The 22,785-nt window shown below is 53.1% G+C and overlaps 7 protein-coding genes across 7 annotated transcripts; 5 read left to right on the top strand and 2 right to left on the bottom strand.

The window, feature by feature from the left end:
* Positions 1–107: 107 nt before the first annotated feature.
* On the bottom strand, positions 108–2,992 carry J4E93_003472 (uncharacterized protein; the record flags this gene model as incomplete). The annotated part of the gene is made up of 3 exons (XM_049341408.1): positions 108–561; positions 613–1,028; positions 1,076–2,992. 3 exons carry the CDS (start codon positions 2,990–2,992, stop codon positions 108–110), a joined length of 2,787 nt encoding a protein of 928 aa, XP_049200913.1.
* Positions 2,993–3,932: 940 nt separating this feature from the next.
* Positions 3,933–4,919, top strand: RAB11B (Ras- protein Rab-11B; the record flags this gene model as incomplete). Its single annotated transcript, XM_049341407.1, has 5 exons — positions 3,933–3,953; positions 4,011–4,023; positions 4,082–4,471; positions 4,547–4,627; positions 4,789–4,919. The coding sequence occupies 5 exons, from the start codon at positions 3,933–3,935 to the stop codon at positions 4,917–4,919; spliced, it is 636 nt and encodes a 211-aa protein (XP_049200912.1).
* A 667-nt stretch (positions 4,920–5,586) lies between these two features.
* On the bottom strand, positions 5,587–7,286 carry J4E93_003470 (uncharacterized protein; the record flags this gene model as incomplete). The annotated part of the gene is made up of 2 exons (XM_049341406.1): positions 5,587–6,870; positions 6,921–7,286. The coding sequence occupies 2 exons, from the start codon at positions 7,284–7,286 to the stop codon at positions 5,587–5,589; spliced, it is 1,650 nt and encodes a 549-aa protein (XP_049200911.1).
* Positions 7,287–7,774: 488 nt separating this feature from the next.
* On the top strand, positions 7,775–13,753 carry J4E93_003469 (uncharacterized protein; the record flags this gene model as incomplete). The annotated part of the gene is made up of 7 exons (XM_049341405.1): positions 7,775–7,958; positions 8,009–10,592; positions 11,194–11,500; positions 11,573–12,442; positions 12,495–13,124; positions 13,176–13,455; positions 13,506–13,753. The coding sequence occupies 7 exons, from the start codon at positions 7,775–7,777 to the stop codon at positions 13,751–13,753; spliced, it is 5,103 nt and encodes a 1,700-aa protein (XP_049200910.1).
* A 1,472-nt stretch (positions 13,754–15,225) lies between these two features.
* On the top strand, positions 15,226–16,181 carry J4E93_003468 (uncharacterized protein; the record flags this gene model as incomplete). The annotated part of the gene is made up of 4 exons (XM_049341404.1): positions 15,226–15,266; positions 15,318–15,469; positions 15,529–15,975; positions 16,033–16,181. 4 exons carry the CDS (start codon positions 15,226–15,228, stop codon positions 16,179–16,181), a joined length of 789 nt encoding a protein of 262 aa, XP_049200909.1.
* Positions 16,182–16,808: 627 nt separating this feature from the next.
* On the top strand, positions 16,809–17,492 carry J4E93_003467 (uncharacterized protein; the record flags this gene model as incomplete). The annotated part of the gene is made up of 1 exon (XM_049341403.1): positions 16,809–17,492. One exon carries the CDS (start codon positions 16,809–16,811, stop codon positions 17,490–17,492), a length of 684 nt encoding a protein of 227 aa, XP_049200908.1.
* Positions 17,493–18,061: 569 nt separating this feature from the next.
* Positions 18,062–20,885, top strand: SEY1 (Dynamin-like GTPase that mediates homotypic ER fusion; the record flags this gene model as incomplete). The annotated part of the gene is made up of 4 exons (XM_049341402.1): positions 18,062–18,231; positions 18,299–18,739; positions 18,788–20,529; positions 20,584–20,885. The coding sequence occupies 4 exons, from the start codon at positions 18,062–18,064 to the stop codon at positions 20,883–20,885; spliced, it is 2,655 nt and encodes an 884-aa protein (XP_049200907.1).
* Positions 20,886–22,785: the final 1,900 nt, after the last annotated feature.

Below are 22,785 nucleotides of genomic sequence, written 5' to 3'. Positions count from 1 at the left end.
CGTCAGACACGCCAGACTTCATACGACTTCCGTGAAAGAATCTGTTGAGCTTTCTCCCACCATTCCTCAATCGTCACTGGAACATGTTTAGCATCGCGCGTAGGTTCCTAGCCCGTGCGCGCCGCGTCACCGTCCTTGTCCGCTCCCTTCTCGCCCACATCCCCGGCCATTACGTCCTCGAAGAAATTGAACATGCTATCCGGCCCACTCTTCTTAAACTCCTTGATACACTGCTCAGGTGTGATGACTTCAGCAATAGTCTGGATCTCCTGCTTCCACTCCTTCACATACGATGCGGTTGGTTCGGTGTGCACGACGTAGAAGTGGCGGTAGTCGCGGCGCATATCGACCTGCAGTCCGGCGTAGTAGCGGATCATGTTCAGATTTGCGGCTTGCTGGCTCCGTTTGAGCGTGTTGAAGTAGTCGACGGGTTCGCATTCTGCGATCGCACGGCGCTCGGAGAGGATGGGGTGTTTATCGACTTTTAGGCTGAGTGGGGCTTCGGGGCTGTCTTGCTCGATGAAGTTGGGGTTTGTGAGGAGAGAGTAGAGCTTTGCGGCACTGTACCAAGGTTAGCGATAAATACAATTGTTCGGCACGCAGTGAACGAACCTTTGTACATCAGGATCTCCTGCTTGGAGCTCTGTTGCTTGGTCTTCACAGTAGGCAAACAGATGTTCCATCAGTTCCGGACGGACACACAGACGCCAGAGCAAGCTGTTCTCGACGATCTCTGGCCACTGAGCTGATGGACCTGCGAGTTCCTTGAGCTTCTTGATTTTCGCCAAGAAGAGCTTGATGATACACAGCGCATATCTTGGCATCGTTTCGAAGACTTCGTCCGTGATGTAGATGAATCCTCCGACTGGAAAGATCTCTATGCGATCATGCCTGAGCACAGGAGTCTCATCTGAAGCATAGTCGTATTCGATACCTGGCTGAAGCCCGACTGACCAGAGACGCACTCCTCTACGGAGAACCTGGCCGAATCCGGGTATACTTGTGAAGTACTCAAAGTCGGGATGTGCCTGGTCTACTTAGTATCCGTTCGTTCCACGGAGTGTATGATACGTACGATGATGATACCCGTGCCTCCTTTCAGGATTTGTTGCTGGAAATCTGCCCATCCGCCTGCATAGCTCGCACTGCTGACTTGGACATGATGCATCAAAAGCCATCGAGTGATGATTTCAAACTCAACAAAGTGATCCTCAGGGTGAAAGAACAAGAAAGCCCTCCTTTCTACCGGATCAATGGTTGTTTCACCATCGTTGGTCGCGAACATGTCTTCGAAATCGAGCTTACTGACTGAGCTTATTCTCTCTTGCAGCTCTGTACATCTGATATCGACAGGAGGCATGGGTGGGGGAGGAGGAGGTGGCGGCTGGAACGGTTGCCGTGGTTGTTCGAGTGCCATGGGAGAAGGGGAGCGTGTTACTTCATCGGCAACGTCCGGCTGAGCAACATCATCGATGTCCATATCGACAGACGCATCAGATTCATCAGACCCATCCGCCGGTCGAACAGGCTTCTGACGAGAATCATGTGGCGCATCGGCGACGATACCAGTATCATAATGTTGGAAGGCACAATCCTGGTCGGAATTACGACATTTAGTGTTTTTCCAGTACCAGCATGTAAGTTGGTTCGGTGCCAACGCCTTCTTGGTGAACTTGTCTCCAGGCTGACTTTCTCCACCATCGAACTCCGGCCGCTTCTCAGGATCGATTCGCACATCAGGGACTTTAGGATCGGCGTGCTTCATCCACCCAGTGTTGTAGTGAGCGTAATTACACTGTTCGGCAGACTTCTTGCAGCCCCGTTCATGGTTCAGCCAAAAGGGACAGGTGAGTGGTGGCCTGCGATATTTACCAGGTATGAACCCTTGCATATCCCCCAAGGGATAGTCACGGCCATTCTCATCCTTATGTCTATGCATGAAGCGACATTCTTTCGGACCTCTTGGGCAATCGTTGCTAAGCCTCCAGGAATAGCACACTAATGGGACCTTGTGGGATTCCCAGTCTTCCAAAGGTAGGTTAACGTCAGTAGATTGTCGTCTTGGAAGAACGTCGCTGTTGGAGTCTTCTGTGGGTCGCCTATGGCTAGGCTCACGACGACCGTATAGATCATCGCGAGGTGCGCGCGGGAGCGAGATAGCGGTACCGGGTGGTGCATTAACAATTTGTAAGGCCGAAGGATCAGGTGTACCCTCCCTGGCAGACTTCTTATTCGCCGCCCCTCGTCGTTGAAGGTTGCGGAAATGGGTCTTGTTCAATTCAGAGATCTGACGAGGTGGAGGTTTCGGTTGGTTCGTGAACTTGATGGCGCCATTCTTTCCTGTATCGGACGTGACATTACTAGGACTGACCTGCGTAGTAAATGAGACTGATCTCTTTGCAGTACCAGGATTTGCGCTGGCCGGAGTTATAGTGGCAGAACCTGTAGCGGCGCTTGCAAGCTCACTGGTGGTACTCGCCCTCCGTTGCGTGGGGACCGGGTCGACATGTCCGGTTCGAGAATGTGGATTTGATCCCGCTGGCGAAGGCTTAGCTGGGCTCGGCTTAGTAGCTGACTTCCGCTTCGGAGTGATTGTAGGACGTTTCAGTGCTGTACTGGGTGACAGAGCTGACAGAGCTGACTTTCGACGTGGTCGGCCCTCAGTACCAGCGCCGTCTGCACCAATTGACTTGGGCTTTGTCTTCTTTGAGGTCGTCGTAATCTCATCCAGTAACGAGTCATCCGTCAACTCTGCTTCTTCAGAAGAAGACAAAGATGAGTCCGACTGCACTACAGGGGCCTTGCGCGCTCTTGGAGGCTGTCTTCTAGGACTTTCCATGAACAAGTTGTTGAGTTGGCTGGAGTCTACAGCTTCTCTTTCTGCCAGTGTAACTTCGAGGGGCGGCACACCCTCATCTGCCGCTGCTCGAACTGCTGCCTCGAATCTGCTTATGTTTTGGTCGCATAGCTTCCGGAATTCAATCCCGCTCATTTTCGATTTCTTCAGGTTCCATAGTTCCAGAGCGGTGGGAGCTGGGGGTCCTGGGGGAAGTTCGGGGTCCGTTGGATCATCATTAACATTTTCAAAATTTGATGCTGGTTCCCAAGTACCTACATAACGTTAGGAAGATGCGATGAATGTTCAACTTTGTGGAACGCTTGGCGAGTATAGGTCGGTGTAGTGTCCCAGGCAATACCAAAGAACTGCAAAAGACAGGATTAAATGCTTACTTCTTCATAGCGGGTTAGCTTGGCTCAACGATCATTCAGCATAGACTTACTCGGAAAGTGGATAGCCCTCCCACTTGGTCAAGTACTTTATGCCCTTCCCGAAGGGCGCGACGTCCCATTCATTTTGCCACTTTTCTGCTATGATACATTCCACGTCAAAAGTACCCGCCACTTCCTCATTATCTTCGACAGGGCGTGATGACATTCTGGCGAAAGCCGTAGAGATGAATGAGGATGCAAGGTCCTGATTGGTTGAGAGCAGCGGGATAATGCTGATACAACGCGCAAGTCGAATTTTCCGATACGCGCCCGATCGCTGTGCTCGCTCAACACGCGATAAGAAGAGACTGAGTGATTGCCGCTATTTGGCGAAAGGCGACTTGTTTGCGGTGGTGCAAGCAACCACGGGCGTGAGGGTGCAGGTGAGGACGCGGAGAGTAGCGTCTCGCTTACCTAATGCGGCATGGGCTCGTTCGCCCTGAGTGCTGGCTGGTGCTTTGTTGGTGGAGCAGCGACTCCTCGAGGCAGCGAGATAGCGCACCTGGACACTACCACCGCCACGACGACCGTACTCTGCCTTTCTGCTTGCCCTGATACCCCAACGCTATCCAGGCCCTGCCCCCGAGACTCTCGCCGAATTAGCGACTGAGACGTGCACCCGCCGCCCACCTGCCACTCTTCCCCACCTGCCTACCGCAACAATGGCGAACGACGAATATGACGTGAGTCCCCGTACGCCAGCAGCTGTGGGCTCTGCATACTGACCATGGTGCCTGTAGTTTCTCTTCAAGGGTACCGCATCTCCCCCCGCCTTACTCGTCCTGGTCTCGTCGCCCGCTAACCCCCGCAGTGGTGCTCATCGGAGACTCAGGTGTCGGTAAATCCAACCTGTTGAGTCGATTCACGCGCAACGAGTTCAACCTCGACTCCAAGTCGACCATCGGCGTCGAATTCGCTACCCGCTCCATCCAAGTCGACGCAAAGACCATCAAGGCCCAGATCTGGGACACCGCAGGCCAGGAGCGGTACCGCGCCATCACCTCCGCATACTACCGTGGCGCAGTCGGCGCTCTGCTTGTCTACGACATCAGCAAGCACCAGACATACGAGAACGTGACGAGGTGGCTGAAGGAGCTGCGCGACCATGCCGACTCCAACATCGTCATCATGCTCGTCGGTAACAAGAGCGATTTGAGGCATCTGCGGGCAGTGCCAACGGAGGAGGCCAAGCAGTTTGCAAGTACGTGCCCTTTTCTATGACACTGGCAGTTGTCCAGACAGTCTCTCAAAGACGACGTAAGCTGACACTCTCCAGGCGACAACAACCTTTCCTTCATCGAGACGTCCGCCTTGGACGCCAGCAACGTCGAGCTTGCTTTCCAGAACATTCTCACAGGTACGCCCGTCTCACCAAATAATACCCCGCAGTAGATACAGTGGTCGGCGCAAAGTTTGGCGTCACAGTCCATAGGCTGCGTAGACGTGTGCTTACACCGCCACTTTTGTCGTGCCCTCAACGCCGAGTCACCAGTACGAACTGCTGCTAACACTACCCAGAAATCTACCGCATCGTCTCAAGCAAAGCCCTCGATCAGGGCGAAGGCAGCGGCCCAGTCCTCGGCAACGACCGCAAGGTGCTCGAGATCAGCAAGTCGGCCGACGCGGAGCAGAAGAAGGGATGCTGCTAGACGACGACGAAATCCACAAATACCCTTCACCTACAAACTGTTTGCGCCGGGTTACAACGCATGTTTTTGGCGGGAGCAGCGAAGGGAGAAAGCTCGGATATAGCGAGCAGGACTACGATACAAATGTGCCTTACGTTTAACGCGCGGGAAACAACATGAGATGATGCAAATGCCCAAACTCGGCGTCCAGGAAGTCGCTCACTTTACGTCTGCTTTGTGTCTGTTCGGCTACAGGTGTCGGGGTCTCTGCTTGGTTTTGCATGCTGCGAGAAGCATCTCTTTTGTTCGGTTCGGGACTGGAGGCGATAATGCGAATAGTGGCTGTATGTATGGCGTGATTGCAATGTCAGCTCATGTTTAGATTATCTCGTGTAGCCACCATGGTCGTTGATTGTACAATCGGAATGCCACGACGGGCTGACGCGTCAGCAGACTCCTGGAGCGGCCATTGTGTCACATGTGACGAAGTAGATCCACGGCTTAGTATCCTCTGTCGGTCGTCTCGGCAAATCGAGATTTGACCAGTGACACTCGACACGTAGATCGGTCCTTTGCGCATCTCCATCACCGTACCGAGCATCTCTTCCGGGCCACTCATCAAGACAATACATCACTCGGATCTTGACCCAAAAGTTCATCTGAAAACAACAAATAGATTCGTGAATGCTCATGAAACGCCTATCCCCCTTCTACCATTCATATCGTTGGGCCGCCAAGTATCCTCCGCCTTCGTCCCAGGAGGCAAGTACTGCGAGCCCTGCTCAGAAGTCCTGCGATAGCTCGAACTGCCCGAATCATCATGTCTCTTCTCATCTCGTGACTCGTGAATACCCGGCATGGAGTACGTCCCTGGATCCTGCATGGACGACGGACTAGCCGTGAAAACAGGTCGTGACTTGACATCTGTCGCCAAGGGAAGCAATGAGCCGCTGTTCTTGGATTGCAGCGCCTTTGCGCGTTTATCAGCTTTGGCGGCGTCGTGCGTGCGGTCGTAGAGATATAGACCCACGAATGTGAGGACGAAGCCGAAGGCTTGCACTTTGGTCATGGGCTTGCCGAACCAGACGACTGCGAAGACGATGACGAAGACGCGCTTGATCAGGCTGGCGACGGAGTAGGTGACGGGTGAGACCATGGATAGTAGCACGAAAGCTACAATGTTCTGCCCGAAATGGAAGGTGCCGTTGAAAAGGAATTCCAGAATCAGCCGCCCGTGGTCCAGAGCTTCAGGGTGGTCTGACAGCTCGATGGAGGCATCGTGCAAAAAGTCGAAGATCAGGGTGAATCCTTCGGACCAGAGCCAGAGTGGGAGCGTGAAGAGGAAGGCTAGACCGGAGGAGTAGCAGAGGAGGTTTAGTTTGTCTGGCTTGGTGAACTTGTTGGGCGGGAGACCGTCTTTCTCAGCGGCTGCGGCATCGTTGAAGATCTGTTTGGAGACAATGTTCTGTACAACGAAAAGGATGGCGCTGGCGAATGCGGACATCAGGCCAATCAAGTTCGCGTTGAAATCTGCCGAGCATGCCAGTATGACTCCGAGAGTGAGTGGTATAAGGGACAGGTATGTCGGTAGCGAGTATTGGATCTTGAAGAAGATGCTGTAGGCCATGACCGTCAGGAGCGGGGAGAGTCCCTTGATGGTGTGCACCAGCGACACGGGTATCCTCGACGTAGCATCGGCGCTGAGAATGTGTCCGCCAATCTGAAAGAGCGTCAGGGGCAGCGTAGCCATGATCAGTTCCCTGGATGGGCTGCGAATGCCGTACTTGAGGAAAGGCATCGTCTGCTTCAACCGCGGAAATTTCCTAGCGAACATGGCCATTATCAAGCACCAGCCAGATACGAAGGCGAATTGAACGGTCGTGAGGGTGATGGGCTTCGGTAGGGCGGTCAGGATGGCTTTGGAGGACATGTTGGTGAAGATGGAGGTCATGTACCACACGCCGCAGAGCACCTGCGTCTGTTAGCCATGGACCATGCAGAGACGTGCATGGCGCGACATACGATGAGCTTGGGCGACAGCGGTGCCTTGAGCGCATCCGCAAGTTCATGCGCATTCTGGCTGACACTGCCCTTTCGCGTCCGTATTGTCCTGAAGGCCTCGGAAAGGCTCTTCTGTCGCCCGTGTCTGTTCGAAGAGCCCGACGAGGAGCCATTCATGCCGCCGAACCTAGCCTCTTTGCGCGGATGCCACCTATCCCCTGGTATCGCACTGCCGTTCGTCTGCGCTGCATGGCTGGGGCTGGCGGACCGCGACGAGCTGAGGCCGTAGATGTTGTCTTCCTCGGGCGTGGGGAGCAGATCGGGCTGGAAGGCGGGAAACTTGAAGGTAGCGTTGGGACTCGGGTCCCGCGCCAACGGAGGCGTCATGGCGACTGCGGGATGGAAGGAGGTTGGGGTGTCGTCGAACTATTCGTTACGCCATGGGGGTGGGAGAAGCGATGTTGCAGGCGACTTGGTACTATATGCGCGGAACAGTGGCGCACTCCTTTGCTACACGCAAGAGCACGAGGGCGGCACAATCAGCGGTAGCGGTGGTGGGGTACCGTGGATCGTCGAGAAGGATTATTCCACGAAGCGTGGTGTTGAAGGCAAGCGTCGCAATAGATCCGTAATTAGCGGAGAATTGTCTGGTTAGTGACATACGCGTTCCGGGCGTCGTGCAGCCGACAGGGATAGCAAATCACCAGCCCTCGTCAGCCAAGGTCCGTTGATGATTTCGGGACCTACCATGTCTTCCGCACCTGCTATGTCGGGCAGAGATCTTCTGCAGCGATAACGACGTTCTTTTCAAAACCACCTCTTTCGCTCTTCATCATGTGTCGAGGCTTCGTGCAACCCCGAGTATGTCTGTTCCGATGAACCGGCCGTCGCTGCCGTATTTATTCTGTACTATCCTCCTCCTGCTGCAATTGGGTCATGCTGCGGAACATGGGCCGGTCGTCGCCCCACTACACCTAGTGAGCCGGCAGGAGAGTGCCTCCTTGATTTCCTTCAACGACACATGGCACGTCTTAGGGCCATTTCAAGTAGGAACAAGAGGTACGTCATTGACCGTGGTGACGCGGAAACAACATGCCAACATCATGTAGAAGCCACGTGGGGTGCCGATCCACTCGAGTACTACGGCGGCTTCAGAAACCTCCAATATGACCACAATGCGACGTTTCGAAGCTCGTTGCCTACCAACGGGACCGCATCATGGAACGTCACCCAGGCCGTACAGACTTTGAACGATGCTACATCGGCCAACGCTTCCTTGAGCGTGGCGTACTCCAACGTTGACTGGGACTTCCTGAAGGTCGTATACGGGTGGGCTGCTGTCCAATACCAGGCCTGGGCTCGCGGCGAACTCATCGTTAGCGGCAATGAGACTCAACATCTAATCTTGCACACGGACGCTATCTTGGAATACTGGGTGGATGACCAGCACTACTTTGGAGGAGACTACTACAGCTACCGGAACGCACCTCCTGTTCTGCATCTTAAGCCTGGCTCACACAGAATCGATCTTCGCCTAGCCCGCGATGTCAGGGCTTTTGGAGGTATTCTGGAGCCCACCATTGATGTGGTCGTTGATGTGCAGAAGGTCACAGGGTCTCTAGAATTGGCAAAACCTGGTATTCTGGTAGCCGATGTCATCGACGGACAGCTTGCCTCGTCAATTGGATCGGTATACTTGAGGAACACTGGGGAAGAGGATATCGAGATCCTGAGCATTCAGCCCTCAGATGTGAGCTCGCACGTCTCTTTCGCCGGGTGGACAACGGGCGCTCAGTCATTGTTACGCGAAGATACTGATATTGCTGACCAGGGCGACTCTGATACGTACGAAGGCTCGCGCATGTCCATCACTATTGTTTCAGGTCAAACGAGGCCCATCGTCTTTGAAGTATCTCTCTCTACCAACAACGCCTCATCCTTGGATTACGACATCACGTACCAGTCCGTTGGTGGAACGTATCAGAACACCCTACGTGTATCCCAAAAGCTGAATCATGTCGATATCTACAGGCCCCACAAGGTCACTTATCTACACCCGGGCGGCATAGCTTCATATGCTATGCTTCGGCCTCCAGCAAGGAACGCAACATGCCCACCGGGACAATCGAAGCTGCCTTTGCTGCTGCAACTGCATGGAGCTGGTCTTGAAGCGGAAAATCCACAAGTTACTGGTGCTCTGGATCCTGTCTCTGATCTGTGTGCATGGGTCCTGTTCCCAACAGGTGTCACGCCATGGTCCGGCGATGACTGGCACAACTGGGGCTTCGCCGACGTTGAAGCCGCAGTAGCTGCGATTCCAACCTGGATCGCGGACAATTACTGGACCGGATACGGTATCGACACAGACCGCTGGATAGTCTCAGGGCACTCCAATGGTGGGCAGGGTACTTGGTATGCCCTCACTCACCGACCAGACAAGGTACTCGCAGCAGCACCGGTTTCAGGCTACGCCAGTATTCAGGTGTACGTGCCATACCATCTATGGCAGCCTGCAGATCCAGGACGTACAGCAGTCGTCAGTGCCTCGTTAAATAATTATCGGCATGAAATGCTCATGCCTAACGCGCATGGAATTCCTGTTCAACAGCAGCACGGTGAGGTTGATGACAACGTTCCCGCTTACAATGGCCGCCTACTTGCGGAGCAGCTGTATCGCACAGGAGTCAGTTCAGGAGTTACAGGAGCCAAAGCTAGTTACAACGAAGTAGCGGGCGCAAACCACTGGTTCGACGGGGTCATGACAACACCGGAATTGGTAGACTTCTACTACACCCAAGCTAAGAACAGAGATGATCTGCCCCGGAAAATGGAGCATTTTCTTATCATGGTCGGCGATCCTGGGGACATGGGGAGTAAGAACGGCATCCAAGTCAAACAACTAGACGACCCGGGACGCTATGGCAAGGTCGGTGTTCGGGGGCACGTCATCAAAACGTCCAACGTACGAGAGCTTGAGTTCAATACTGCCCTCTGGAAGGAGTCTGTGACTATCGATGGGCATCAATTGCAACTAGCAGAGGCAACATCTACGACCGACTCTGTCATTCGTGTTCACAAGATAGACGAAGGCTGGAAGATCGGCTCACGTACTGCAGATTCTGCGCAACATGAGAGAAGTGGCCGACAACTGGGCTCCATGACGGCTATTCTTCGCACCCATGGGCCGTTCACTATCAGGCACCCAGGCTCTGCCAATTCGTCGTACATTGCACTGCAGACTTCACGCAATCTACACCAGTACTTCCAAGCAGATGCCAACATCGTCTCTTCTACAGCAGACTCTGCCAACTCCAAATACACCAATAACATTATCACTCTAGCTGTCGGCGCAAGTCTCAAAGAAAGTGAAAGCAACTTCCCGATTCAGTTTGGCGACTCTGAAATTACCATCCGCGACTATCGTGGGCAAGACCAGACATACGGGGAGGAAGCTAGAGGTGCAGCGTTTCTACGACCACTACCAGACGAGCGCCTCGAGCTCGTCCTGTGGGGTGCTGATGATGAGGGGTTGCGACAGGCATCCCGTATCGTTCCCCTGTTGACAGGCGTCGGTCAACCCGATTTCGTTGTCTTTGGTGAGAGCGCGAAATGGAAGGGTATTGAAGGCGTCTTAGCTATGGGCTTCTTTGATTCTGACTGGGAGGTCACTCCCAGCAGCGTCATAGAAAGTGGGTAAGTGGTGCGCAGGTCCAAGCTCGAAGATGTGGTAGGTAGCTGCGGATACCGAAGGCTCAATATGTCTCATCAACTTTCAGTGCGGGAGTGAGGCTATACGAGCTTTGACATGAATGCAACGAGTGGAGATATAGGGCGGACCGATCTTAGTAACTGTATCCTTGATTTCTCTTTCTACAATAATCTTTCCGTTTGCTGAGGTGAAGACGAGTGCGACGCGTCCCGACGCGACGCGCCTTCCACCTGGGCACCTACTCGCGCTCACCTCGTCTCTTTCGGCAGCTTCTATTGTCATCACCCCGCTTCTCCCGCTTTCTTTACTCACCCTCTCCTCGATCTCTTCCTTCTTCCCACAACTGTCGTCCTTTCCTTGCGACAACGCCCTCTGCGACCTACTGATTTATGTACATTTGAGCTGTTTCCTCGTCGCTTCTGCATCTACATTGGCCATTTACGTCGCCAAACGAGCTGCACCGAGTCTCCGTTCTGCATATTATCTGCCCATTTGCCCAATAACCCCAGATTTGTTTCCAGCCGCCTTCAGAACCGCACTCTTCACCATATAGCCTTGACACGTCGGTCGCCTCTCGGATCTAAGTCATCTACCCACTCTTCCAAGCTCCGCTACTATGAGCTCCAACATAACTTCCGACGGCTCCCCCACACCCCGCAAGGGCCCCAATCGATTCTCCAAGGCCGGCGATCTCAGGATTGACACCTCGCCAGAGGTGCTGGGTCAGGCGGTAGGCAGCATGAGCCTGCACCAATACCCATATGCCTTCCAACGTGCGTTTGGCTCATCGTTGACTTGCAATACACAGGGCATGAAGCGACCACTCGGTTCTTCTACCCTGGGCAATCAAGCGCCTATGCTGCAGCAGCACGACTCATTCGACGGCTATAAGGTCAGTACAATCCAAAGTTTGCTGCAGGCTCACCGCCGCCACCTCTCACATCGACCAAGCTGACCTACCCAGAAGCCCAAGATGGGTGCTCACGAGGAGTCAGCCGTCATGGACTCGCTCTTGCAGCGCCTGAATGGACGCTCCCCTCCGCACGACCCGTATAGCTCCTCCAACGGATCGATCCCCATCACACCGGCCACCGACGACTTCGCATCTACCCCGTCGACGGAGTTGGACGGCTCGATCATCCTCGTCGAGGCGTGCGAGCTGCAAAAGCTTAAGCTAGAACTACAAGAAGCCCGCAACGAAGTCAACCGCGTCAATCAGGAGATGCACAGCCATCATGTGGCCCGGTCGACCATGGAGCACCTGAGCCAATCGTCAGAGGCTGACTACAACTATCCTGGTGATGTCACTGAGCAGACTCTCACCAGCTTGCAGAACAAGTTCAATGCTTCAACTCGAAGCAACTACGGTTGGGGCAATGAGCCTGCTCGCCCAGCCTATACCAGCAACAACAGCTTCGGCAACTCATACCAGCCCCAGGTGCAGCCCCAGCCCCAGCCTCAGGCCCGTCCACAACCTGCTCAGTCAGGCTATCGTCGCAATGGCTTCCTGAACGAGCCTACTCACTTCCCTCTCGACCAGAGCTTCCGCAGTAGCGGGATGTCCAACGGCTTCAACGCCGGTATGGGTAATGGCATGCCTAACCCCATGAACAACAACTTCAACGGTATGAACATGGGCATGGGAAATGGACTGAGTAATCCACCTAGCCGCCCTAGTTCGGCTTTCGATCCGAGTTACAATCAGTACGCTATGCCGCCCATGTATCCGATAGGCCATCCGGCTCCGATTGGTACCATGGCGAGCAGATTGTCGCCAGATGCGAACGAGTTCAACGTAGCAAATGGCATGGGACCGTCCCCATGGAACTCTCAGGTAAGACGCCACTACTGCATGCAGAACCTCGAATCTTACTGACAAGACATAGGCTCCGAGTGAGGCGGGTACTTCTCAGTACGTGCCCCCTGTCGAGCCCATGAACTATCGTCGCCTGTTGGACCGAAACATGAGCTGCAACTGGAAGTACATCGTCGATAAGATCATCTGCAACAACGACCAGCAGGCTTCCATATTCCTTCAGCAGAAGCTCAAGGTAGGCACACCAGAGCAGAAGTATGAGATTGTGGAGGCAATCATCTCCCAAGCTTATGCATTGATGGTCAACCGCTTCGGCAACTTCCTCGTACAGCGTTGCTTCGAGCATGGTACGCACGATCAAGTCATTGCAATCGCACAAGCCATTCGTGGCAATACTCTCGCGTTGAGCATGGATGCATTTGGCTGCCATGTTATCCAGAAGGCCTTCGACTGCGTCCCGGAAGAGTACAAAGCGACTATGGTGCACGAGCTGCTTCGTCGCATCCCAGAGACTGTCATCCACCGCTACGCTTGCCACGTCTGGCAGAAGCTCTTTGAACTTCGTTGGAGCGACTCTCCACCCCAGATCATGCGCTACGTCAACGAAGCTTTACGAGGCATGTGGCACGAAGTCGCATTGGGCGAGACGGGCAGCCTGGTCGTACAGAACATCTTCGAGAACTGCCTTGAGGAAGACAAGGTATGCGGAGACTCCACCGATCAATTCTCAATCCATACTAACTGGCATTAGCGTCCCTGCATCAACGAGGTGCTCGCTAGCATAGATGTCATCGCCCACGGTCAATTCGGCAACTGGTGCATCCAGCATATCTGCGAGCATGGTGCGCCCGCTGATCGTAGCCGCGCTATCGATCACATCCTCCGCTTCAGTACAGAGTACAGCATGGACCAGTATGCTTCCAAGGTCATCGAGAAGTGCCTGAAGATTGGTGGCAACGAGTTCCTAGACCGTTACTTGGACCGCGTATGCGAAGCTCGCCCCGATCGCCCACGCATGCCTCTTATTGATAGTAAGTCCAAAGCATCCCTGATCCGTGGGCTATAGCTAACCTTGTCAAAGTCGCTGGTGATCAGTTCGGCAACTATCTCATCCAGTATGTCTTGACCAACAGTGGTACCCAGCATCGCGAGCTCATTGGCGGCCACATTCGTAAGCACATGGTCTCTCTCCGCGGTTCCAAGTACGGCTCGCGCGTCGCCATGCTCTGCTGCAACCCTGCCCTTGCGACACGCCCAGGACCTCCGGCAGGCATGCTTCCCCGCTATGGCAACCCCGCACCGCGCCCCAGTTTTGGCGCATTCCGTTAAAGACGTATTTGCGCGTGTACATGTCTTTGTCCACATACGTATCGTTGGGTATTATCAGCCAGTGCACCGCTCGCTCGATCTCGAAGAAGGTATCGTGGATATGCCCAAAAGCTAAGATCAATGTCGAACAAATTGTCGAAGACCATTGGCTTAAAACGAAAGTACGCATTTCCTACAGTCAGTTGGAAAAGCATCGATTCCTGGACACGCCTTATCACGGACATGTTCTTTCTTGTTTATCCCAACACTTTCATCGGCCCTGAGATACTTAGTAGGATTATGGAGGCAAAAGCTGGAGAAGACGATATGGTGAACAATGAACTGGATTGTACCTACATACTTATCCTTCTTTCGGAAGCAGACTAATCACGAGGTAATACGGTTACGATAATGCTGTCATCGGATGTATGTATTCTTCGATGGAAATAAGAAACATGATGACCTATTGCATGTATCACTGCTTTTGATGTGTTGGGAAGAGTTCGTGGCTTTACCGCAGTGATGGGAACTGATGAGTGAACATAAGAGACAGACGTTGCTACCCGTCTTGTCGTGGATGTCAACGTGCGGAGCCGCTCGGTGAATCCTGGAGTTTGTACGGGCTTCGGTGGCAACTCGGGCATGGCCGGGAAAGAGCTTGCACATGCCGGGAAGACGACAATCAGGGTTGGTGAAAACTTCAAGCTGTTTCATCGAGAATCACGTTCTGAGGGACTCGCATAGCCTCATGTAGAAGAGAGGGAAGGTTGGCCGCATATCTGCTGAGTCTGAACAGTGCGAGCGGCGAGCGGCAACTAAGAGATGCCGCTTCGGCACAGAATCCGAAGAGCATGCGACACGCGAGAACTTGCCGAGCAGGAACAAACCGGGGATGCATTGCTCACAAGCTTACAGAGCCTTACTTAGCGGCTGCCTGCATGTAGGTGTCAGGGTAGTGAATGCGCATGGGTGATGCATTTCTGATGGAATTGCTGCGAGGCAGAGCATCTTGAGGAGGGAGTCATGGTTCGCTGGGAGCGCATCCCAAAACGTGTTAAATGTTCCTACATCCAACGTAGACTTGCAAGAAATGAACAGCAAAAGAAGTCCTCTCGAGGTATACTCACTCGATCATGCATCGGTGACCTGATCTCTCAGCGCACGATAATCGGCCCAGCCCTGGAGGGACGTAGAGCTAGGCAGGGCCTGCCGAAAGGGCCTTACCTCATCACTGCCCGCACATGTCAACGTGGGTCTAGCGGCGCCGGAAGTTCGGCGACGTCACCATGAGTTTTGAGCATTGCGTTATCTTTTAATAAGTCGCCGCGTGCGCCGTCATATTTTATATACCCATTCAACTCCATACACCTACTCGTCCAAACATCCAACACTAAGCGTATACCTGACGCACAACTCTCGACAACCGCCACACCCCTACGAACATCCACCATACGCCCAAATTCCGAATCGGAGCAGTTTCTACATAAAACAAGATGAAGGTTCTTACCAAAGAAGAGGAGGCAGCGCATTACAAGTGAGTTTCGTCCTCGAATGGCAACAGGAACTTTGTATTGACAGCTTCAAGTGCCACAATCAAGGGCGGTTCAATAGGCGGTGCCATTGGTACGGCGGTAGGTGCTGCAGCTGTCATGGCCGCGAGCAGAAGATACCACTCTTTCCGAGCCCTCACAGTTCCGTTCCGAGCCTTCCTTGTCGCCTCAACAGGAACATTCGTCGGTACGTTCTGGCCCACTGCAAAGGTCCGAAGCTCAACTGCTAACAATGCTACCCCACAGCCGTCATTGCCGCCGACCGAGCCTCCGCAGCATACGACATCGAACACACACCCGAGAAGAAGCGTCAAGTCGAGCGAGAGAAGGAGCGCGAAGCCCTCTACGAACAAAATAAGACCGTCGTCGAGCGCGCCAAAGAATGGGCAACCAACAACCGATACCCGCTTCTCTTTGGTTTCTGGGTCGTCTCCATGGCGGGATCATGGCACATGGTCAACCGCAACCCCTACCTGAGCGGATCACAAAAGCTAGTGCAGGCGCGTATGTACGCACAGGGTGGCACACTGGCAGCGCTGCTAGGCAGTTTTGCGATTGAAGGTGCGGACGCGGCCAAGGGCAAGGGAAGGTGGGAGACAATCCGGGTTATCGACCCGAATGATCCCGAACATAAGCATGTTATCGAGAAGAAGATTCACCACGAGAGATATGCTGGAGAGGACCAGTGGAGAGGTATGTGCAGAACTATCAGTTATGTATGGGGAACAGCTAGCTAACTTATTGATACAGAAATGGTAGAGGCTGAGGAGCAACGCGAGAAGGAGCGCAAGGCTGCTGCTGCGGAAAAGAAGCATGAGGCTAAGCAGCATGCTGATGCTGCTAACAAGAAGGAGAAGAAGGCTGAGAAGGAGGAAGAGCAGAACAAGAACAAGGCTTAAGCGTGGGTTGAGCTGATATTCCCCTACTACGACTTCGAATACCTTCAACCCAACTTCCAACCTCTCGATTCGCGCTCGATACGGCCTCCTCGTTGTCCTTCCACAATCTTCGTCCTCATTTTCCGGCGTTTGGATGCAAAATACTACAACCCTGACCTTGTACCTGTTATATCTGTACGACTAGGTTGTGTTTAGGCAGTTGGATCATAATGCGTTGTATGCACACATGAGCGCGGTTTAGCGCATCTACGAAAATCACATTCTTATACTACATCATTCGTTCACTGCATTGTGCTATTTGATGCTACATTTACATCTCAAAACTATAGCGAATTCCTTTTGCGAACCCTTCAGCCCTGCACGTGTCGGCTGTATGATTCTCAGGGTCCATCATGACGTCTGCGTTCCTGAGTTGGTGCATCAAGCACGTCACATGCTTTCGCGACGAGGCTAGCTGGCGCATACATGTTGTGAGACTTTCTGTTTTATGATGGTGTCTTCGAGTTTGATTACAACCGAGATCACAATATCGTCTCTTCACCATCGCGTCTTGGCCAGACTTGAGAAATCATCTCTTCGCGTGCAACCAACACCAGCAGCTTCGATTCTACTAAGCAAAACGAAGAAATGAGTCAATTCAACGTGTCACGAACTCTGGAAACGATATCACAGAAGCTCATACCCAACACCAATCTCGTCCACCCACCCAAGAAAGCGCAGGACGCACAACTCACGGCGACAATCGCAGACCTACATGTCCACCCGACCATCGAAGCACTGCTACATATCCTCAACCATGACTTGGAGTCTGCGCACTTTCTAGTCCGGCACATGCAGGCCCCACCAGCTGTGGAGGGAATGCTGCTACACGGTATCTTGCACCGCGCGGAGGGCGACTTCAACAACGCAAGAGCCTGGATAAGCGACGTCGCAGACGCATGTGAAGGTTATCAACCCAAACATAAAGAAGATGGTCAGAAACTTGATGATGAAGTTGCAAAACAAGTTGGCAGCAACTCTTCCATCTCTTCCTCGCTGATCGAGTTTGTCTATGGCGATGATGAGCCCAAGAGTCTGATCGATGCTGTTGAGCAATTTCGAAGCAAGAAGAAGAGTGAAAGGACGGATGATGAAGAGGGCATCGAGAAGAGGATAAGAGACGAGGCGGAGAAGGTGCTGGCGTGGTGCAAGAACAAGTTTGGGGACGGAGTGTTCGAGGATGCGACAAAGGCTTGGGTCAAGAATAGCGAGGAAATTAGCAAGATCAGTGGGGATATGGTTAGTGGTGGTAAGGGACATAGGGATTTCTGAGACTAGAGATGGTGTTGGCGGTGTCATAGCACGCGTAGTGGGGGTTGAATTATTCTTGTTGCTAGAACGCCCGCGCTGTTGAGCGAAGACATCTAGAGCGATCCTTACGGCGATCTCCCAGATTTCGGTAGCTTATCGGCACCTGTTCTAAGGACACGTTTATCTTCAGGAACGTCCTGTCAAGCGACCCAGTGATAGTACCGTGAAAGCGATGCCAAGCCGTGATGATTTGTTCCTGCCCACGATCGTAACGTGCATCCCCACTGCCGCGCTCAACCATGGTTCAGATCGCCGTCCTCGGGGCAACAGCACGTGAGAGAGGCAGCAGGAATGAGTGTCTCAAAGCCTGTATACAAACAGAGGGCATGATGCAGGCGACCGTCATCCGTACGGCAGCAACCACCGCCTGGGCTTAAGCGAGGATCAGGGCCAGGGTGCAGCGGCGAATGGGCGTCGACGCTCCAGAAGCGGTCGGCCTGTGACATCAACGGCCAGCTTTCACCCCTAACAACGCCATTATTCTTCCCGCACCACGTGCAGCTCTCGGCTGGACTGTACACCAAGCAACCATGGCCGACGATTCCCTCAAAGTGAATGGCCAGGGCCGTCCCAGCAACGTCAAACACCACACGTCCCCCTCGCTCATGATGAACGCCCACTTTGCCGGCGTCGGCGACAATGTCGACAAAAGTGCCTACGAACATGGCATCCAGGTCATCGACGAGGACAAGATGTTCAAGTATGTCTTCTCCGCGTGCAGGCAATTGGGCAGAGGGGCAGCAGGCTAATGGGTTCTCGCCATGTAGCACAAACGTCTCTACATATCTCAACATCGAGAAGGTTATCCCCGCCGGCTTCAACTACCACCTCATATCCGTCTTTGGCTCGCAGTCTACCGGAAAGTCGACGCTGCTCAACTACCTCTTCGGCACCCAGTTCGGCGTCATGTCCGAGCAGGAGCGCCGCCAGACAACAAAGGGAATCTGGATGAGCAAGAACAAGCGCGAGGAGGGCGGCTCCAACATGGCCGAGAACATCCTCGTAATGGACGTTGAGGGTACCGACGGCAGAGAGCGAGGCGAGGACCAGGACTTTGAGCGCAAGAGCGCCCTGTTCGCGCTTGCCACGAGCGAGGTCCTCATCGTCAACATCTGGGAACACCAGGTTGGATTGTACCAGGGTGCCAATATGGGCCTGCTCAAGACTGTGTTCGAAGTCAACCTACAGCTCTTCGTCAAGGACAGCCAGTAAGTGTTACGACTATCCTGGACCTTCGCATGCTGACAATTCCTTAGATCAACCCCCAGATCCCTCTTATTCTTCGTCATCCGCGACCACCTCGGCACGACACCCCTCAAGAACCTACAGAACACCTTAATACAAGACCTCTCCAAACTATGGTCGACCATCTCAAAACCCAACGGCCTCGAGAACTCGCGGATAGAAGACTACTTCGACTTCGCCTTTGTCGCCCTCCCACACAAGATCCTACAACCAGAGAAGTTTGAGGAGGCAGTCACACAGCTTAGCAGGCGGTTCAAGGAAGGATACAATGACCCGAGGAAAAGCGGACTCATCGACGAGGCATCGGCGCCCATCTTCCTGCCCCAATACCACCGACGGATTCCCGCAGACGGTTTCTCGGCATACGCGGAGGGTGTATGGGATCAAATTGTCAACAACAAGGACTTGGATCTGCCTACGCAGCAAGAGCTGTTGGCCCAGTTCCGCTGTGACGAGATCTCGCGGGAGGTCCTCGTTGCTTTCGACGAGAAGATCACACCACTGGAGGACCAACAAGCCGAGCATGCTCGGACAGGCCAGCTTTCTGTCATTGCCGACCTCGGCCCTGCGATGAGCGCTGCACGAACAAAGGTCTTCAAAGACTTCGACACGAACGCGAGCCGATACCACAAGGGCGTCTACAAGCGGAAGCAGGCAGAACTCGAGGGCAAGGTGGACACTCGGTTGAAGGCACTGTTTCAGAAGCAACTCACGGCTGCTCACAAGTCTGGAGTGGAGTCCTTCAGCGAAGCCGTCAGCGCGGCGGTGAAGAGCGGTCAGAAGAAGGGCACATACGACTTCGCACAGATTGTTGCTTCAGAAAAGAAGCAGGCGCTTGCCAAATTTGAAGAAGATGCGAAGGCCATGGCCATCGAAGGCGCGGCCTGGAGCAGTCACGAGAACGAGTTGAAGATCTACAAGAAGGACCTTGATGACGTCTCTGGCCGTCTGCGCAAGGAGGAGATGAGGCGTCTGGCCACACGAATCGAGCGCTGGGTACGATCAAGACTAGATGAGTCTGTCGGCCTGGAATTCAACAAGCTCGGATCCGGTCGAGGCGGTTCTGGCGCGCCCGAGCATGGCGAGCGACCACCAACAGAGAAAGATCTCTGGGACCGTGTCTGGACTATCTTCACTGAAACTGTCTCGAGCGCCGAGAAGCGATTCACTGACCGCGCATCCAGCTTCGATGCTAGCCCCGAAGAAGTTGAGGTCGGTCTGTGGAGGCTACGACGGAAGTCGTGGGCTGTGCTCCGCGCAAAGATTGACGAGGAGGTCATGGAGGGCAACATTCTGTTGAAACTGAGAGAGAACTTTGAAGACAAGTTCCGCTATGACGAGCATGGCGTTCCAAGAATATGGCGACCTACAGACGACATCGAGGGTATCTACACCAAAGCCCGCGAGTCGACGATCACCGTCATCCCACTCCTTGCCCGTTTCAAGCTGGCGAAAACATCAAGTCCTCCGCCGCTCGACGCCTGGATCGGCGAGGCTCCTGCGTCGGCGACCGCTGCGGATGAAGACGATCTGACACCCATCGGTGGCTTAGACGACGAGGAGGGCAAGACGCTGGAAGAAGAGATGACCATCCTCTCTGACGCCAAGCAAGCCGATCTCCTGATCCGCTTCAAGAAGACCGCAGATGGTGTGTACGTGGAAGCTAAGCGTAGCGCGATTGGCGGTATCACGCAAGTTCCGTTGTACTTCTACGGTCTCCTCCTTGCGCTAGGTTGGAACGAGATCGTAGCCGGTAAGTCTCAAAGTCGTCTCTGCTTTCCGTTACCTATATACTGACCTTTCTCAGTCCTCCGCAACCCAGTATACTTCATCTTCCTCATCCTTCTCGCCGTCGGCGCCTACGTAACCTACACCCTCAACCTATGGGGCCCCATGGCACGCATGGCCAACGCCGCCTCCACACAAGGTCTTGAAGTCGGCAAGGAGCGTCTTCGCGCTTTCCTCGAGAGCTCGGATACTGGCCGCCAAGCCATGGCCATGAGCGGCGGTATGAATGAGACTAGGAGGCACGAGGATGTCAGGATGGACAGGCTGAATGGCGATGGCAAGAAGAGCAGGGCTGAGGAAGAGGACCTCGATGATATTTGAGTGAGTGTCGTTGTGACTCGTTGGCTCCTTTGGGTAGATGCTGGATAGCGTAGGATACGGAAAAGGGATTGTATGGCTTTGATAAGTGTGTTTGAGCACTCTGTTGATAGAATCCTAGTTGTTGGGACGGCTTCGTCGGAATGCGAAGCTGGATAAATGAGTCGAATGGTCCATGTCGATGCGCGCGATTGGGTATGTGAATGCTGCGTTGGTGGTGATGATGATGGTCAGCAGTACAAGCGGTTCCGCGGTTCAAAGCCCGCGCTACTGGTGTATATAAACCAGCTTTCTGGCCATGCTCTCTTGTCCTCATACTCTCTCAAAGTTTCCATCTTTTCTTACCAAAAAATCGCCAGTGGCGCTTATGTGGACTTGAAGACCATCGCTGGTTTTTTTCTCTAAAAACGACGTCAACAATATCTCATGGCTTCTCTTGCCCAACCTTCCGAGCACTCTCCATCACAAAAGAAATCCAGCTTCGAGTGCCTCATGTTCTCGAGCCCGGTCTCAAAGACACTATTATTCAAATATTGCCTGTGGCTACATATGTGTTTGGCCTTCCCTTCTCCAGCGAGAGCGACATGTCTTCCTGAATACACCATCGCCGCTAACTTGTCGACTTTGGCCTGCGCCATCCCAAACATACATTCAAGCCGGAAATTTCGAAGCTACGAAACATCGACACAATGACCCCATGTGTCGGCGTTAGCGTTTGGGTGTTTGAACTCAAAATTTTAAGGCATCGAGACATGAGCGACGAGTAACGGGTCCTACGGTCTTCATCACCCTCCTCTCGCGGACTAGTGCAACGAGTACTTAAACGCTTCCGACGACTGCTGGAGTTAGTTGATTACTCCTCCATCCACTTTCCTGAAACGAAACCTCGGGGTCACAACGATACGTTGGAATCCACGGCCGCGATGTTATCGCATCGGGCCAAATACAAGTCCATGTCTCCATATGGGTGCTGTCGCCTCGCCTCGCCTAGGTCAAATACCAAAACATGTTTAATATGTGGTTGATGGAATCGAGCGAGCGAACGAAAAAAAAACTACTCGAAGGGTGTCATCAGTCACAAAATCTACCAAAAATACTGGCACCAACATGCATGTCGGCGACACGTTAACAACTACGTTACTGATTCAAGATGCAAGACTTTGGCGGCACATCCGGCACTCAGACGATAACTGGTACCAATATAAATACACCTCTTTTATTGACAGAGTTACAAAAAACATTTCCTCTCTTTTCCAACTTAAAAGTGTACATGGAGGTCATGATGGAGAGGTGTTGCCTGGATTCAAACACCCAACAACAACGATCATGGGTCGCTTCAAACGATCCTGATTCATGCGCTATAAATCAAAATCTGATGAAAGCAAAGTCATGTGTTGTCTCTCCGGTCAGCCAAGAAGCAGGTCTTAGAAACGACAGGAGTACTCATGCATGTCGTGGGAGTCTGCTTCTCCCTTCTCCTAGAGTTGCGAGAAAAACGACTGAGCGATCAACTTCGACATCTGCGCAGTATTTCTAAGATCCTAAAGATATTTTTGAGAGCCGTATGCAGTAGTTGGCTAGCTTGTGCTTTTGATGCCTATAAAGTCGTCTCCTATCTTAGTATACTCGTCTTTACGATAACAACAACGTCTATTCTAGAACTCTAAAACGATATTTGTTCGCTCGTATAAGCACGAAAGAGGTGTCTAGAATTAAGATACAGGAGTACTATAGCCCTCGCCTGGGATTTCGGCGAGAATACTTGAAAGATGGACTTGGACGGCAAATGACTTTGCCGTCGTCGAAAAGAATTCGAAGCCTATAACATGAGAGACTTCTCAAAGTACGGGACTCTAAGTGAGCGCCGTTCGAACCAAAATACGCCAAGTGGAAACACATGGTG

Source organism: Alternaria ventricosa (genome assembly GCF_023758065.1).
Source record: "Alternaria ventricosa strain BMP 2768 chromosome Unknown scaffold_5, whole genome shotgun sequence".
NCBI lineage: Eukaryota > Fungi > Ascomycota > Dothideomycetes > Pleosporales > Pleosporaceae > Alternaria > Alternaria ventricosa.
This window is presented reverse-complemented; position numbering and strand designations above follow the sequence as displayed.